This window comes from Sphaerodactylus townsendi, linkage group LG01 (genome assembly GCF_021028975.2).
Source record: "Sphaerodactylus townsendi isolate TG3544 linkage group LG01, MPM_Stown_v2.3, whole genome shotgun sequence".
Classification (NCBI taxonomy): Eukaryota; Metazoa; Chordata; class Lepidosauria; order Squamata; family Sphaerodactylidae; genus Sphaerodactylus; species Sphaerodactylus townsendi.
The window spans coordinates 50913099-50931510 of record NC_059425.1 but is presented as its reverse complement, the minus strand read 5'-3'; the positions used below and the strand labels follow the sequence as shown (position 1 = coordinate 50931510).

General features: G+C 38.8%; 1 protein-coding gene across 1 annotated transcript in view; it reads left to right on the top strand.

Annotated features, from left to right (window-relative positions):
- The window catches only part of PLEKHH2 (pleckstrin homology, MyTH4 and FERM domain containing H2), a 75753-nt gene that overhangs the window by 44298 nt on the left and 13043 nt on the right, over positions 1–18412 (top strand). The window contains exons 16-25 of the mRNA XM_048483004.1: positions 280–360; positions 2421–2600; positions 3935–4043; positions 5945–6057; positions 7342–7521; positions 9328–9425; positions 10041–10218; positions 12330–12485; positions 13151–13248; positions 16110–16251. Of these exons, the coding sequence (XP_048338961.1) occupies positions 280–360; positions 2421–2600; positions 3935–4043; positions 5945–6057; positions 7342–7521; positions 9328–9425; positions 10041–10218; positions 12330–12485; positions 13151–13248; positions 16110–16251 (1335 nt within the window). The remainder of the gene's footprint in view (positions 1–279; positions 361–2420; positions 2601–3934; positions 4044–5944; positions 6058–7341; positions 7522–9327; positions 9426–10040; positions 10219–12329; positions 12486–13150; positions 13249–16109; positions 16252–18412) is intronic.

Below are 18412 nucleotides of genomic sequence, written 5' to 3'. Positions count from 1 at the left end.
TATAATGTTTTAATATTATTTCAATATTTTAATATAATTTTGTTATATTTTAATTTTATATGTTAATATTTTAATTAAAATATTTTAATATTATAATTTTGTTACTATTATAGTTTATGTTATATTAACATAAAACCAAAACATTCATTTAACTTTCATATCTTCTTAAATTTCTGTTATTAAAATGATTCTTTATTAACTGAAAATACAAAGTTTAACACTAGTTTTTTAATTGATGCAGAGTTTCTGTTCATCATCCATCCTTTTCTTCACTTGCAGGTGAAACACGGATATTCCAAGAGGGTGTGGTGCATGCTTGTTGGCAAAACTCTGTATTATTTCCGCAGCCAAGAAGACAAAGTATGTGTTCTTTTCCTTTTTAGGCCAACAGAATTAATTTTTATTCTTACAGACTAATACAATTTGTGTACTAAAAGTAGAATCTGTGGAAGAATTCCAGGGAAATTATGTTACAGTGTATTTTCAAGATGCAAGTACCGTATATACTTGCATATAAGTCGACCCGCATATAAGTCGGGGCATCTAATTCTACCACAAAAAACTGGGAAAACTTGTTGACTCGTGTATAAGTAGAGGGTGGGAAATGCAGCAGCTTCTGGTAAATTTCAAAAATAAATACCAATAAAATTACATTTATTGAGGCATCAGTAGGTTAAATGGTTTTGAATATTTATTTCAAAGAAAAACAGTAAACTAGCTCTGTAAGTGGAAAAGAGGTATCAACAGTAACTTTAAAAGTACAAAAACCTTAGCTCAATCAGCAACCAAGCTAAAACCCAAGAGTTAAAATCCTTCAAAACTGGATTCCTCCTCCTCATCTGTATGTCCAAATGTAACCCAACTCAGATTTTAAGAGGGATATTATCAGATATGTTAAAGGAGTTCAAGTCTTTGACAGTGTGATCCCACCTTGTGACGCTTAACATTCACCAGACTTACAACAAAAGAAACTATAAATCTGTTTTCTGTTTCATAAACAGTAGTGTGCAGTATAACAATGAAATATGGCAAACCAATACATAAACAATAATAGTTCTGGCCTGCTATGCAAAACAGACCAGCAGGGTCTCAGTCCTGTGGTTCTCTCTAGCTATGTCCAAAACCAAAATACAAACTAATAGTCAATCAATATAAACACAATATCCCCTTCTCAACAATTAATACAAACATTCTCATACCTGAAATATGTAAATACAATTCATAACAACTGAACTCTGTGAAGTTGAGACCTGTTAGCAGTTATTAAGCCTATTCTTCCTTAGAGGAAATGGAGCCTTCTTCCTTATATGGAAAATCTGAGCTCTTTAGCTCCCCCTAATCAGAGGTGGGATCCAACCAGTTCTCACCACTTCTCTAGAAGTGGTTACTAATTTTTTCTGAGTGCCGAGAAGGGGTTACTAAAACAATCTCCCTGCCCAATAGGAACTGGAGGTGCGTGTGTGCGGTGGCGCCACTGTTTGAATCCCACCACCATCGGAACCTGTTATTAAAATTTTTGGATCCCACCACTGTCCCTAATGGACCCTGGGTTACACAAACAGAGCTTAAGCCATAGAGAACAGTGGAATAGAATTACTGTATTTCCCAGAGTATGACCCGCATATAAGTCAAGGGAGGCTTTTTCAGCTTAAAAAAAAGGGCTGAAAAACTCGACTTATACACGAGTGTATACGGTAACCCTTGCACATATGCTCTCACACAAAAAACTGTGTTTGAACAATTCAGTGATTTATTTGAGGCAAGAATGAGCCTCAGAAACTTCAATCTCCTGTGCTCCATCCTATTTTAGCAAGTGGCTAACAGATTGAAGACTTCTTAGTTGTGACAAACTGCATTTGTTGTGAGGATTGGCAGATAATGACAACTACACTCTAACTTTGTATTCTTTAAGCATTTTGGACTGCAGTTTTCAAAGCAGTCAGCCATTATGTTCTTCAGACATAGTGTACATGTGAGAAATTCAAGGTATAGTACCTAATGTATATTACCTAATATTAAACTATTTTTATTAATATGACGATGAAGTATAAGACTATAAATGCAGATCCATTTAATATAATCACTCCTAAAATGTATTATTATTGTTATCATTATTAAGTTTGCCCATGTTTGTTTGTTTATTTTTTATTTTCCTTTTCTGTAACTCTTTGTTGATAAAATAAAAATTATTTTTTAAAAAAGAGAGAAATTTAGCCTTAGGCAACTCAGAAACTTGTATATTCTTTTCTTATCCACTTTATGGAAGGAAATCCATTCCATTTACACTGATTACATGATTCTTAGCACATTTATTTGGATGTTAGGTTGATTGCTACATCAAAATTTTAACGTGTTGTTATCTATATGTCAAGCAATATGTATGCTTTCTGTCTGAACTTTGCAAATGTATTTTTATCCAGTTTCCTTTAGGCCAGATAAAACTCTGGGAAGCGAAAGTTGAAGAAGTGGATAGGTCCTGTGACTCAGATGAAGACTATGAAGCCAGTGGCCGCAGTCTGTTATCAACCCATTATACCATTGTCATTCATCCAAAAGAGCAAGGACCTACCTATCTTCTTATAGGATCTAAACATGAGAAGGTAACAAGTACACTTTCTTGTTAGATTTTGTAATGGCTGCGATCCCTTAGTTGTGGTCAATTGTTTTCCCTTAAATAAACACTCTTCATGAAGTGGCATTATGACAGAAATGCAGTGTTCCTCAAGGAATGTTCACATGTATTTAAAGTACTTTTGAAGATTTACTGAGCAATTAACTGGACCATGAAATTACAACTATACAAAAGTGTTTATGGATGTTTAGGATAAAGAATTGCTATGGTTCTGAATACACTGTATTTCAGTGGCTGTCAGCACTGTTAGATGGAGACGGGGTACAGCTTTGCATTCAAGTTCCTTGGTTCAAGCCCCAGCATCTCTAATTTAAAAAGATCAGGTAGTAGGTGTGGTAGAAGACTACTTGAGATCTTGGAGGAGATAGTACTGACTTTATTGAACCAGTGGTCTGACTCTGCATTAGGCAGTATCATGTGTGGTTTACTTTTTGTACAACAGTTTGCCTTTTCTTTTTTCTCTCTCATTGTACACTTCCATCTTCCTGCATCTAATGTACATTACTATTTTTAACCACTTTGTCTACACATCACAGGTAATGTAGTGCTAACTTGGTTGGGACTCAAAATGTGTGGTAGTGGATCCCCCCCTCCCCCGGTCTCTGGCAGTTTGCATGGACATACGCTTGTGCAACTGGCTAGAGAAAAAAACCATGCAAAATAGATGGTCTTTTTGTAAAAGGGAAATGAGCAAAGGCCCAAGGGCAACTACTTGCTGGGGGAATATTCAGCAGTAGCCACTTCTTGAGTTTCACATGAAACTTCATTTAGCTCTGTAAATTTTTGCGGTTAATTGTAATATTCCTTCTAGCTAAAGATTTGTTGTATTGAATCTAAATGCCAGTGTAGTCTCAGCTGTTCTTCTTGTAGGTATTCCTGGATATCATACTCTCAGTGTTTCAAATATGCTCATGTTACTGTAATTAAAATGCACTATTAATGTCAGTTTAGTAGATATTGATATTATAGTTAAAATTATATCAAAATATGATGTATAGATATGGTCTTCATAAGCAAAGTCTTGAAAACCCTTTTTTGGTTCACAGACTGATGAACAAAATCGGATTAAAAATAAAACAAAGTAAATAATATTATATGTTCTTAGAGTGAAATAAGGCTTTAAAACTGTTCTGCTGTCAGGAGAAGAACTTTCGTATTCATAGTGCTTGTCTGATTCTTCATGTTTCAGCATTAATTCAGCCATAATGCATCTACATTTATCCTTTTCAATGTGTGAAATCTGGAACAATTTCTAACCTCGTATAAGATTTCCTGTTTGACCTGAAGTATATTCTTTCCTAGGACACTTGGCTTTATCATCTGACAGTATCTGCTGGAAGCACAAATATAAATGTTGGAACAGAATTTGAGCAGCTTGTTTGCAAATTGTTAAATATTGAAGGGGAGCCAAGTAAGTCAATCTCCTGTATTACACACAATTAATTCCTACTGCTTTGAGTAAATGCATTAAGAATGGCACACACTTGAATTTTACATGAAGCACAGAATAGCTGTTATTGACATAACTTTTAAAGTCTTATTTATGAATACAGACACCTTTTGATTTTTCAGATCAGCTATTGTGTGCAACTTCTTCACACAGACCTTTTTTGTGTTATACACAAACCATAGCCTGCACATGCCTGTCATTTGGTAGGAACGTTTGTGTTGGATCCCATGACCTGACAGTGCATGGTGTTTACAATCTCCAATCTTCCATGCTTTCCTGTATTTTACCACCTCAACCCAGCAATCCTTTCTGAGCTTATCTCTGGGGTGTGGGACATACATGCAGTGATAGCCACATAGGTTAGCAGGCTGCAGCAGAGAAGGTGAAGGGGACAAAACTGACCAAGCCTATGTCTTCCATCTGGAATTCTGCTTATGAAATTTTATTATTATTCAATTTTATGCAATTTCATCCCTTCCCCACTGCTTTCTACATAGCTCTTGCTCCATGGTGATCCCACGTTCCTTGGTGCTAAATATTCGAGAGGTTGGGAAGGACTTCTGTCAGTGGGGAAGCCAGAAAGATCAGCACAGTCTTTATGTGGTTCTTGCACTAGATCTAACCCATTACTGTGATTCTGCTCCAGACAGATTCAGCACTTTCCCAGCTGCTGCATTCATGAGAATTGCTGGGTGCTGTATCCAAACTGTTTCTAAACTCAGGTTAATTTTTAAATGTCCAGGATGTAGAGTTACTGTTTACTCACCTTTTAGTAATTGGGTCAATATGGCTAATTTGGCTTGTGAGTTCAATCCAAAACCCTTAAGAGATCACAGGAGCAATTCTGCAGAAATGCGTATTTCTAAGCTGTGTAGGTAGAGCATAGTTTTTGTTTGTTTCAGGCAAGATCACGATTACTGTGTTGGTCTTTCTAAATAAAAATGTGATACGTGTGGCTTTGAAACAACACCCTGTTTTTAGTTTATGTGTATCCTTGTTCGTCTTTGTGCCTTTTAAAAAAAGCCTTTTCAACTTACTTGTCATATTAGACATAATAGAAAATCTGAGGCCCAATTAAGTCATCAAAGCTTTACATTTTTGACTCTGTCAACAGCATCTTGATTTTACTAGACAGGAGTGGAGCAGGGGCATATTAACATTTCACAAAAAGACAGGAATATTTGAGGCTTTGGAATTGTGACCCAATGCACATGTAACCTATTACTGCATGGCAGGCCAGGTTATTGACATATACTTTATTTGTGGCTTTGCAATTTCCAAATAATAAAACCACATGCAGGAGGTAGTTTCTGCTGTCATGCAATTGTTGCTGTCATGTCTACTGAAAGAATACTGTGAAAATATTAAATTAATTATTGTATATTTAGTAATGGCGTACTTGACTTCATGTTGGAATATTTTATAAGAATCCTGTGGAGAACTGGCTTTTACAAGATGCTCTGTGTATGTAAAAATATAATTAGGAGCTTAAATTTGTGATTCCTGCTGTCTCACATCTGGAGAATGGCAGGACTTCAGAGGCTGTTTGATCACCTTGGAAAAGTGGCGTAGCGCCAATAGGGCGGGGGGACGACACCCCAGGTGGCGTCGTGGCAGGGGCATTCCAAGGGCATTCCAGGGCGGGTGGCACCACAGCAGGAATGCAGGGTGTGCATGCCCCAGGTGCAGTTCCCCCTCGTTCTGCCCCTGCCTTGGAAGTGCCACACTTCACAACTGAGTTCCTCCTTGTGAGCTGATTTCTAACTAACATGTAAAGAAGGCTGGGGCTTTGACCACTTGAGCTAAACTAATGTTAAATATCATTGTTATTGCTTGATATAGATTTTTTTTGTTTCTCCCAGTCTCTCAGATATGGAGGCATCCTGCTCTTTGTCACAGCAAAGATGGGATTACTTCTCCTCTTACAACTCTACCATCTGAGGCTTTGCAAACGGAGGCCATAAAGTTATTTAAGGTAAATTGTTGGTAAGCTGTTCTTTAATACTTATTATTCTTTGATAGGATGGTTTCTCTTCTATATTACCTATATGTTGCATTAGACATAATGTGAAATACACTAAACTGTGGGCTTCAACATCTGTACAGTGGGAACATCTGTACAGAAGGGAGAGGTTTATCTATAAATCTGTGGGAATCCCAAAACAGGAAAAATCAGGAGGTTTTACCCACCTCCCAAGGGTAGAGCAATGTATATGCCAATTGAGAGGGTTGGAGCAGGTTGGGGAGGCAATGGGGAGAAAAGAAAATGGGAGAATAGAGGCAAGCTAGAATTCAGAAAGAAGATGCAATGGGATCCCCCCAAAACATGTACATTTCAAATTAAGGGGAAGCATTTGACTGATTCACAACTTCTCATATTTTGTTCAGTGAAATTATATTCAGACTAATGATCCTGTCTAAGTTTGCATAGGCTTGTAATACTTGCTTATATTATGAATCAGGCACTTTAACTTGAAAATCTCGCTTTGTGCTTACACAATCTCTATTCATTACCCCGAACAGCCAAGGCTTCTAGCCACTAGTTGGCAAATGCTCAGAACCTGATTACTTGTTAATCTCTCTGAGTAATTGTACTTCCTTATAGCTGAAATTGGGTTGATTTTTTTTAAAATTGCACTGTAATATATAAATGTAGCCTCGCTCCATCTTACTGTACTGTAACATTGCACAGATACTAAAACTATTAATACTTGTCCTCATACTATAATTCTCAAGTGGTTTTGATACAGAAGACATGCACCAAAAGGCTATTAACTTTTAAACTCTTTAAAAAGGATCTTTTCTCAGTTGTTTGCAGAAGTAGTTTATAATTAGCAGGCGAAAACAATTTGGGTAGATTTAGTGCACTCATCACTAACTCTCACTTCAGGAGTAACATTGAAATTTATGGCCTACAGTAACTTCAATGCTTAGGCACCTAATAGATTAAAAAGCAAGTATGAAGTATTCTGTTAAAATAGCAAAAGCTAGAAATGGTTGCTAAACCCTATCTTTTAAAAAAAATTGTTTATTGTTTTAAATGTAAATCTTGTCCTGAAGTTGTTTGTCTTACATTGTCCCAAAGATGTTTGTCTTACATTGCAGTTATCTTAACATTGTGCTCTCGCATATTTTAAATTTGTTTCTAAACATGTGTCTATTTTATTTTAAATTGAAATGTAGCTCCTCCAAAAATAAAAAGGTTTTGCTGAAACACTCAATGCAACCTGATTTTCAGTTTTGTAATTCTTTTCTGCAGACTTGCCAGTTGTTTATAAATGCTGCAGTGGACTCTCCTGCCATTGATTACCACGTATCTTTGGCCCAAAGTGCTTTGCAAGTCTGTCTCACACATCCAGAGCTTCAAAATGAAATATGTTGCCAGTTGATCAAACAGACCAGGAGAAGGCAGCCTCCAGCTCAGATAGGGCCAATCCAGGTATTGAAGTATTTTTCAGTACTCATTACACTAACATTGAGAAGACTGACTGTACAGCTAGCTTGCTTCTTAAGTAGCTAGCTTGCTCCTTAGTAAATCTGAAGGAAGTCTGACTGTAGGAAATTGGAGTAACAGAATGTGAACATTAGTTTTTTATTTGTTTTTTAGTTTATTCTGTTTTATTGTTCTTACCAGTAGACTATTTTTTTCAAGTTGCAACTGACTTTTGGCAACCCAGTAGGGTTTTCAAGGCAAGAGGCGTTCAGAGTAGTTTGCAATTGCCTGCCTCTGTGTAGTGAGGCTGGTATTCCTAGGTGGTCTCTCATCCAAATACTAATAGGGCCAATCCTGGATCTGAAGACATTGGCCTGAACTGTCCAGATTCTAGACTAATATAAACTGCTGTATGGACTAAAATACTTGATCTAGTCCTCCCCTCTGCAATTAAAGGCAAGTTGTGCTGTGTACTACTTCCCTGCTAGCTGATTCACGTGACCACTGACCTCATGATAGCCAGGTGAAATTGTTGTTCCTTTTTTCTCCTACGCATGTTATATGGTTATATGCCTTCATTACCATGCACAAGATTGTGGCCCCTTCCACACAGGCCAATAAACATGGGGTAATGACAGAAAATAACCCGTTTTTTGGGGGGAACTTCACATGGTCCCTGCCCCTAACACGAGTCTGCCATGTGTCCCCCCCCCCCCCACATGGGTTTTACCAGAATCGCACTATGTGCAGGGCTTTTCAAAAAGACTCGGTCACAGCCGCTTGTGTGCAAACAGCCAGGGAGGAGTGCATTCCACGGCTGCGCGTTCCTTTTGTCTTTTCTGTCCTGCCTTGAACCTGTGTAGCCACCCGGGTATACAGGGTTGTCCAGTGAGACAGCATGGCTGTGGGGGGGTTGAATCATGCAAGCCTCCATGGCTACGCATCGGCGGGAGGTGAGTGAGAAAAAAAGTGCCTCCATGCGAAGGTGCAATGGCAGCCTGCATTGCTTCCACAGACTGCGCTCGCTGCCTGCATGGAGGCATGCGAACGCAAACACAGGAGAGTGGGTTACTTTGTCCTGACTGCAACCCACTCTGCCTGTGTGTGCTGTAATAAACAGGCCATAATTTTAGATCTGTAGCATTATGCAAGAAGCTTAAAGCTGGACATAGCAGCAGCAGCATAAATGACCACATTAGGTTATGGTGATTCCAGTCCTTGATGGTTCTGTATATTGACCTCTTCCACCTAAGGCTAGATGAAAAGAAATGTATTTCCCTTTAGTTCTGCTTGTGTAAACACTAATTCATATGAAAGCTCAGTTCATAAATTAAGAAAATTGGTTAGCATTTTTTTAATAAAATATTAATATGATCCACAATTTATTTTGCACCAGAAGCTACATTTTCTTTTATACAGCATTTGCATGAAACCCAAACCCTTCAGGCTGCAACTGTTACCTTTTGTTTTAATTATTAAAATGGCTTAAAAGAAAAACATACTAACCAGTTTTCATAATTCATCAGGTTAGGACTCAGATTTTTTAGAGCAGCTATGGTACATATTAAAATGTAAACCAAATGTATTTGGATTTATTAGTACTTCTTTTACTCCACCTGCTGTCCACCTTACAGAGTTCACACGGTGCTGCTACAGCTGCATCTGGCAACACAGTTTCACCCATTCTACCCGAACCACACATTCTCTACATGCATTTGTAGCTGCTCGACGTTTCTTGTGTCTTGCTTGTGCCGAGAGACTTCGGTTCTGCAAAAAACTTCAGATCATGATACAGTTTTTGTTCTTCCTCAGGCTTGGCAGCTTTTAGCACTCTCTGTTGGACTCTTCCTTCCTCAGCACCCGTTCCTTTGGCTTCTCAAGATCCATTTGAAGAATAATGCAGATTCCAGGTACAAACATTACTGCAATATAAGACCATGTAGAGCTTAAGGATAGCTTTCTTTAATGAAATTTCTAAAAGCAGACTTTTTGAATAAATAAGCTAGGTATATTACCTTTATTATTCTAAATGTAAAGGTAGGGAAAAGAAACACCACAATATAGTCTGGACAGATTTGATTTCCATATGCTTTTTCAAAGCAGCCAGAAATGATATAAAACACATCACGGTACGTTATCTCCCTCAAAGAATGATGAAGGAAATGTTAGGGCATATGTTTTCAACACGATTCTGTATTTCACATTTGAAACCAAGCATCTCTGAACCAGTGTTCAATGGAGAAGGGAGAAGGAAAAGAAAAATATGCAAAGTGAATATTGTGCCTATGGCTCCTTCCGCACATGAAGAATAATGCACTTTCAAACTGCTTTCAGTGCTCTTTGAAGCTGTGCGGAATAGCAAAATCCACTTGCAAACAGTTGTGAAAGTGGTTTGAAAATGCATTATTCTGCGTGTGCGGAAGGGGCCTATGTTTGTGTTGAACTAGTCTGTGGAAATGTATATAGTTCTTTGTGTCCTACTGTTTCCAGAGTTCTTGCCATGAAGTCTTGTTTTGTTCTCACAGGACAGAATTTGGAAAGTATGCAATTTACTGTCAGCGCTGTGTAGAAAGAACACAACAGAATGGTGACAGAGAAGCCAGGCCATCAAGAATGGAAATTCTTTCAACGCTTCTAAGAAACCCCTACCATCATTCCTTACCTTTTAGTATTCCAGTCCATTTCATGAATGGCATATACCAGGTATACCTTAAGCTTGAAATGCTGTACAATAAGCTAGTGATGGAAATGGGTGGCAGATAAGAGTATAATCTTGAACAGGATCGCCCACCCCCACCCCCCAAAAAAGCAAATGGAAAAGAGAAAAAAGAAGAACGCTGAATTTAATATGCTTAACTCTTCATCCCTGTACCTTCTGGCATGAACCAGAAGGTACAAAAACCACATAGAGAAGCTTTCTCTCAACCATCTGCTTCCCTGGACTGCTGGTTCCCTGGGTTGCAAGCAGCCCAGTAAGCCAGCCAAGGGAATCAGGATAGTGCACGACTATCTTTGCCTTTGCAGCTACTGTGAAAGTAGAGGAAGTCAACCACGTGGATCCAGAGACTGCAAGCAGCCCAGTGAATCAGCTGATATGGGATAATGCACAAAGAAAGAGACAGGCATCCACCCAGCTAGAGGGGTGGCATGCTTCTCTCCCTGCCACCATGGCTACCACTGAGTTAGTGAAGCATCCATCAGCTGCATGATGGACTTCAAGCAGCCTAGCCAGGCCATAGTGGGATGGGGTGGTGCACTCTCTTTCTGCTTCTGTGGCTACTGTGGAGATAGTAGGAGGTATCTATAAGCTGGCTTACTGGACTCAAGCAACCCAAGAAGCCAGTTTAGGGACAGTGTTTATCTCTGTTTCAGTAGCTTCTGGAGCAGGCTGTAGGTGAGACAGGAGATTTCCCCAAGTATATACCCAAATGGAAGAATCCTCCATTTGTGTTCTTTTTGTGTCAGTAGGGTAAATCTGCTTAAGATTCCACTGAAAAGTGTTGTGCAGGTCTACAAATTCCAAATATTTGGAATGATGTGGTCCTAATTGCCTCATCAATAAACATTGCCTATATGATCAGCTGTTCAGAATATGCAGATTTCAATCAAAACTAATTACAAATGTGGAAACAATTCATTTTTCTTTGTTACTGTATTGTCAGTTGAATAACTAGTTGAAAGAGAAATAATAGCTCCTCTTTATAATTGACTTATTAAATACACAAATCAGTGCAGCTGATAGAACACATGCAAAATCTGATTTGCAGAACTCTATATTGAATTACAATGGGTTAGCAAATTCTTCAACTAGACATAAGAACTAGACATAAGAACAACTAGACATAAGAACAGTTTTTTCCCGAATGCCATCACTCTGTTAAACAAATAATTCCCTCGATAATGTTAAACTATTTATTATATACTTATTATATAATTACTGCACTACTTTTTTCATCATTCCTATTACCCATCTCCTCCCACTTATGACTGTATGACTATAGCCTGTGCTGACATTTTATTTTATTTTATTTTATGATTTTACATTTTATGTTTTCATTACTACTGATTGTTTCCTGATTGCTTACTAGACCTATATGACAATCATTAAGTGCTGTACCTTATGATTCTTGACAAATGTATTTTTCTTTTATGTACACTGAGAGCATATGCACCGGAGACAAATTCCTTGTGTGTCCAATCACACTTGGCCAATAAAGATTCTATTCTATTCTATTCTATTCTATTCTATTCTATTCTATTCATACAAATTCATAAGCTCTTACTTTCTGATGGCAAAAGAGCTTCTCATTCTTCATGGATAGTATCTCAGAAGTACCAACTAAGTGGGTTTGAACATACTTAGAAGCAACAGTTGTATGTTGTAAGTTATAAACAAGATTGGCTTATTTCCACTTTCATGTGCTATATGCCTATTAGTGATTCGTGTTCCTCTGTCAGTTTTAGAAGGGCAATTTATGTTCATTTGATGCCTTTAAAAAAATCACTATTAGAGTGTTTTTTTAAGTTGTAATATTTCTGAAAGTATGTGAGAAATTATGCAACAGTTGCCCGCCAGTCAGATCTACGCATGGGCAAACTCTGCTGCAGAATTATTTTCTGAGAGCTGGTTCTTAGAGAGAGATAAATATATCTGTGGTTAGCATGACGAACATGCTTAGACAGTATAGCGACTGCTACTTTTAAAATATGCCTGTGCCCCTTGTTTTCCAATTGGATGTTTATTTTAAAAAAAATTGCTCTGGCTTTTGAATTGGCCTTTTTTAAAATTTTCTATTGCATTTGTTTCTGTCTAGGTTGTTGGATTTGATGCTTCTACCACAGTAGAAGAATTTCTGAACACACTCAATCAAGACACCGGAATGAGGAAACCAGCCCAGACAGGTTTTGCTTTGTTTACTGACGATCCTTCTGGCAAGGATATAGAACATTGTCTTCAAGGAAGCATCAAGGTTAAAAAAAACCTTTAATGTATTCAAAAATATCTTAATTTTACACAGGTTTCATTTTTTAAAAATACCATTTTTCTTTATTAAAATGTTTGATTTTTAAAAAAAACTTGTTGCATGTTGAGGGAGAAAGAGGAAAACAAAAAGAACTGTTTGGGAATTGAGTTTGTTTGATACTTTTAAAGTTAGTCAGGAAATATTGAAAACATGGGAAAATATTGACATAAGCTTATTTTTTAATACCTTTTTTATTTTGTGTGATTGTGGTTTGTACATAAGGCACTTCTTTCTGTGGTTTTATACTGTGCTAGTCTCACCACTAGTGCCATTGTGTAATATTGTGTGGAATATTGCCACTAGTACCATTGTGTAATGTTGTTATATTGTATGGAGACTTTCCGCAAGTAGTGCTGATTCGTATGGTAAGTCCCTTGCCTTCTTAAATTATAGCAGCTATGATACATCCATCATAGAGAGGTGTTTTCCAGAGAAGCTACATGGTCCTACTTCTCACACATCTTATTGATACTTGTAGTCAGAGATCCTAAGACTACAGGCTGAGGCTTTGGTGATTATTGCAAAAAAAAAATCAGTCCTAACAAAGACATACAAATTTTCTTTTGACAAGATTCGACAAGACATAAATTGCCTCATGATTTTCCTTGTAGATCTGTGACATTATTTCTAGATGGGAACAAGTTTCTAAAGAGCAGCATCCTGGGAAATGTGAAGGCACTAGAACAGTGCGACTTACATACAAAAACAGGTATGGAATGCCAAGTTTTTAACTTCGAAAAGGAAAATAAGAAGAGCCCTGCAGGATTAGACTAGTGATTCATTTAGTCCAGCATCCTGTTTCACACAGTGGCCAATCACCTGTTTTGGAGTGTCAACAAATGGGGCATAAGGGCCAAAGCCTCCTTACACTGAAATTCAGAGAGTTACTGCCTCTGGATATTGAGGTGCCCATTATTATCATAGCTAATAGCTTTCAATGGACCTATCCCCCAAGCATCTGTGTAATCCCTTTGTAAAGCCATCTAAACTAGGCGGACAATAGATGATAAAAATGCATTCCACAATTTCATTACTCATCCTCAATCTATTGCCTATCAATGTAATTGGATGCCCCCAAATTCTAGTATAATAGTAGATAGAAATGTATCCATTTTCTTGAAGCTATCATAATTTTATAAGCCTCTATCATGTCTACCCCTTTTTGTCTTTTTTTTTTAAGCTGAAAAGCTCCTGACTATTAGGTCTTGGACACTTAATAAATGGACTCTGAAGTATTGATCAGCTGCACTTATTGAATAGGCATTGAAGCACCACACTGGTAAAGCGAGTTCTGATGAAGCTAGCATTCACAGTCCCCTTTATTCCCCACAGAGAGCTCCCCTCCCATTTTCCCCAGAATCTGTGAAAAACAGCCTTTGGAGCTAAGGCGCCCCAAGGTCGGCAGCAGATAGCAAGATAAAGCCACCTGACTTCCTGCCCCATGAGATAACAGATGTAACATAGTTCCCATGAGACAGTAGGATTAGGAGAAGCCTAGTTGTTTACAAGCATGTGAAGTCATAAAGTAAGATAAAGGAAAGAATGCACAGATGACAGTGGATACATATAGCAGGCTGATTACATATATCTTTATAGCAGCAGCAATTTGTTATTTTAAGCAGCTGCACGATTCCGGGAATGTATCTCATTCACCTAGATAGCATCCCTCTGAAACTGACTGTATAGTATTTCCTAATTAGAAAGGTGTTCCAGTCCCTCAATTACATAGTTGCCCTCTCCTGCACATTTTCCACTTCTGCAGTACCTTTTGTTAATAGTGTAGTAATACAGTGTTAGACCCAGGGCTGCTTTCACACAAGGATGGTTTTCTGTGATGGTCTGGTTGCTGATGCGATTCTGTATGAAATTGCTCTTGCAACCAAGATTCCAGACAGCTCAGGGTTTTCTCTCCATTTTTAATGGTGGTTTTCCTCTTCATACCTAATGTAAATTCTCACATGGCCTCCAGATTCTTCACCCACCATGGGTTTTCTTTTGAGGAGCATGGGTAACATTGCATAGAAATAATGCAATAATGAACAAAAACTGATATTAAAGACCTCCAGGTATTTGCAATCATCTTGATGGTCCCCCCCCAAAAGGCAGCCTGATCTATGGGTGACACACACTCTCTCTCTCTCTCTTTTAAAGAAAAACTGTCCATGAGCATGAGTAATGTTGGATGGGAATAATGCAATACCTTTCATAATCTTTACAAAGTATTTGCTGATCCTCCAATGATCCTGTCTCCTCAATTAAAAGGCAGGAGATTCTCATCTGTTATGTTGATTTGTGCAGGGGGTTGGCCCCTTGAGTAATGAAGAAATGAAAACAGTAATTGACTAACATTTTACTGAAGTTCTGTGATTATTTTTCTGTTTTCCCTTCATACCCAAGAAATGCTCCTGTGGATAGCGTCCTGCCTAAGAAATATCATTTTTTAGGTTCAAAATAGGGCAGATTTTTTTGAAGACGGATAGGCTATTAATGGTCTGCACTCAAATGAAGAACAAAGTCATGAGGAAACATGAAGAACAAACTGCACCAACCAGGTGGCTGAAACATGGGAAAGCCTTGGTGTAAAAGCAGCCCAGGATTCAAATCCCTCCTCTGCCATGAAGCTCTCTGTCTGACCTACGGCCAGACATTAGCTTCACAGAATTGTTGTAAGGAGAAACATATGAGGATGGGGCATGTACAGCTTCTTGTGTTCCTTGGAGGAAGAACAGGATAATGAATGAATGGATAAAATATCCCAAGAAATTGCTGTATTTGATAGATTAACTGCAGCTCTGTCTCACCAAAAGAACAAAGTGCAGTTGTTTGTGCTGCAGCAGAAGTGTGTGCTTTCTCAGTAGAAAATAGTCCCGAAGGACTACAAGCGAGTGAATGAGTGAGCAGCAAGTTGAGGGGGTAAGCAGGGAGACCAGTTTGAAGAGGGAGCGGGGGAAAGGATATTTCCACAGGGCCAGTGGGAGTGCCGGGGCAAGCAGCCTGGCTTGGTAATTGGGTCAGAGGGAGGATTGGAAATGAGGGAAGACTATTGCTAGGCCCGGTGGGAGAGCTGCAACATGTCACCACTCTCCCTTTGGGCCTGGCTTGGTGTTTGGGCAGGGGAGAGGAAGAAAAGGTTATTGCCAAGCCCAGCAGGAGAACGGCAGAAAGCTTGAGAGGGAACAACTGCACAAAAACTACATCTACCAGAATTCCCTCTTCCAAAAGGAGGCCCAGGAAGTGGCAGTGGATGAATTTAAAAATCTCCTGAGATCTTTTGGTGAGACAGAGTATAGAATCTGTGCTTATTTTCAGGGCAAAAGCTGGGACACATGAATTAATAAAAAAGGAGAATATATACTTACTTTGATCTATACTCTGTGATATAATTTGAAAACTGTAGCACAGGCATGTGAATCCATGCTACATTAAACTTTAAATTTCTTGTAAAATTTTGATTCTATCCTCTTCTGCCAGCTACAGGTTCCTGTTGAATAAGAGGTAAAAGACCACGACTTATGAAATGGATTAATCTATCCTAGTCTAATACATCTTGTTTTCATTTTTCATTTGCAGGCTGTATTTTTCAGTTCAAGTCCGTGGAGAGACAGAACGGGAAAAACTGTTAATGATGTACCAGACAAGTGATCAAATTCTAAATGGGCTTTTCCCTGTAAACAAAGAACTGGCACTAGAATTGGCAGCACTTCTGGCTCAGGTATCTTGTATTCATCAATTGTTTATTTGGGGATACTTACATTTATTATCTTTAAGACACATGACAGAAAAATTTGGGTTCAGCTGAAGGGGTTCAAAGGAAGCAAATAACAGAGAAGTTCCTTCTTAGAAGCGTAGGTCTTTATTTTGATTGATCAAAAGCCTCTATCCCTTTGTGAATTCAAGATGCTGACACTTGAACAAAGTAAATCTCATATTTTATATAAGCAAAATTGTATTACTACAAAAAGTAAACCTTATCCAATTATTGATTAAGAACTCAGCACTGTACCAAATGAAAACCAATCAGACAACGCTGTCTACTTCCTCTTACAAGACCCGTAAGACAAATTCTTAAAATTTTCCAAGAATCCCCAATCAGTTGTTGTTCCGCACTAAACTGTTTTTCTTGTGTACATAATTGCAAGCTAAGGATTAATACTGCTGACAAGTCTATTTTGCTAAGTAGGGCATGGGTCAAAAACATTCTTCCCTTACTTAGCAACTAATTTTATACTTACAGTTAAAAGTGCATGGCTAGCTTATTCCTCTTACTCTTTGCTTCAGCATTCTCATATGGCATTCTCTGATGTATGGCTCTGACCTTTTCCTCTTTGACATTTTCTCCTTCACACAAAGTGCTAAGAAAATTATCTGTTACCTGTGAAGTCTGTATTCTTCCTCTAAGGACCTCAAGGGTTGGGTCAGGAGTGAATGGTCACCAGTGACCTTCATGCCTGAGTTATCTTTGGCCGTATCTGCACGGCCGTTTAATACTGACGACCTGGGAAGCCAAAAAAAGCCCCCAGGCAGCGCTTCGGTCGCTGGCGGCGCCGCTGCTGCAGCGCAGCAGCGGCGACCTAATCGCTTCCCTCCCGCCGAGCTGACCTCAGGCAGCCTAAACAACAACCCTTTAAAGGGTTGTTGTTGGAGAAAGAAGCGTCTTCCCTGGCGCGGTCGCGGGCAGCGCGAAGACTATTCCCCTCCTCCCTCCCACTTACCGTGTCCTCCTGCATTAGATCTGCGGTTTATGGCCCGGCCCACACTGTCCTCCGACCTCCAGGGGTCGGAGGGCAGCGATGGGCTGGGCTGTGACGCAACCGGCGCAAAGAATTTGTGAAAGAACGGCTGAAAGCGACTCCCGATCGAGCCGCCTGCCTTCTGACCTCCCCTTCGCCTGCTTTCGCACACTTCCGTCGCGAGCAGGCCCTACTGCCCGGCCAGAACTCTGCGCCCGGCGTAGGCTGACCCGGAGGCCGATGAAAGCGGCGTTGAATCTAGATCACATCCATAGAAGCCAATATTGTTTTTGTTGATCTCATCAGGGTACTTTTCATTAAATAAGACATTTTCACCTTCTTTCTTCATTTATTTATTGGACAGTGTCTAAGTGTTTAGAGGTTAACGTCAGTCAAGGCTCATACATAGTGTTTTGGAATTTGACTCTTGAAAACTCTTGAGCTTTATAGTCTTTTCAGATGATTGTGGGAAGTTTTTATTTTCAGTGTTAAAAACTTCATTAATCTGGCGCCCTTACCTTATTCAGTGAAGGTCTTTGGTTGTGGTGGTAACTGCTGCTGAAGCAAATTTTAAAAAATTTGCAGAACCAATCAGATCTTATGGGCACCATGTTGGGGAGCCCTACTCTAAACCATTAAGATACTTTTAATTAAATGACTCACAAGATCGACATGGGTTGGTGGCTATAATGCTTACATGACAGCACAACATTTGGAATGGCAATGGGCATACCAGCTAAGGGACAAATCCATGGGCAGAATATTGTGTTTAGAGTGCTGGCAAAAAAAAAAGAAAAGAAAAAAAGCAATTTCCCTATAACTGAAGCTCTAACTTACTACTATACATTTGGATCTCTCTCAGTAAATTGAACAAGTTGGTCTATGATATACAAGTAATTTTGGTAGCCAATGCATTAGATATGATATGGGGAAATGAAAGAGGGAAACATGGAAAAAAGAGAAAAGTGATATTTATGTCAGTATAAAATTAAACCAATTCAATTCATTTAGATCTTAGCACTATTTCCTATCAGTCCCTCTCTCTTCCACCAGCCTAGTTCACCTTAATTTCCCCAGTATCCAGAGAGTGAATAATTATATCTTTTTCCCATTCATCTGCCTATTTGACCAGCATTTTAAATT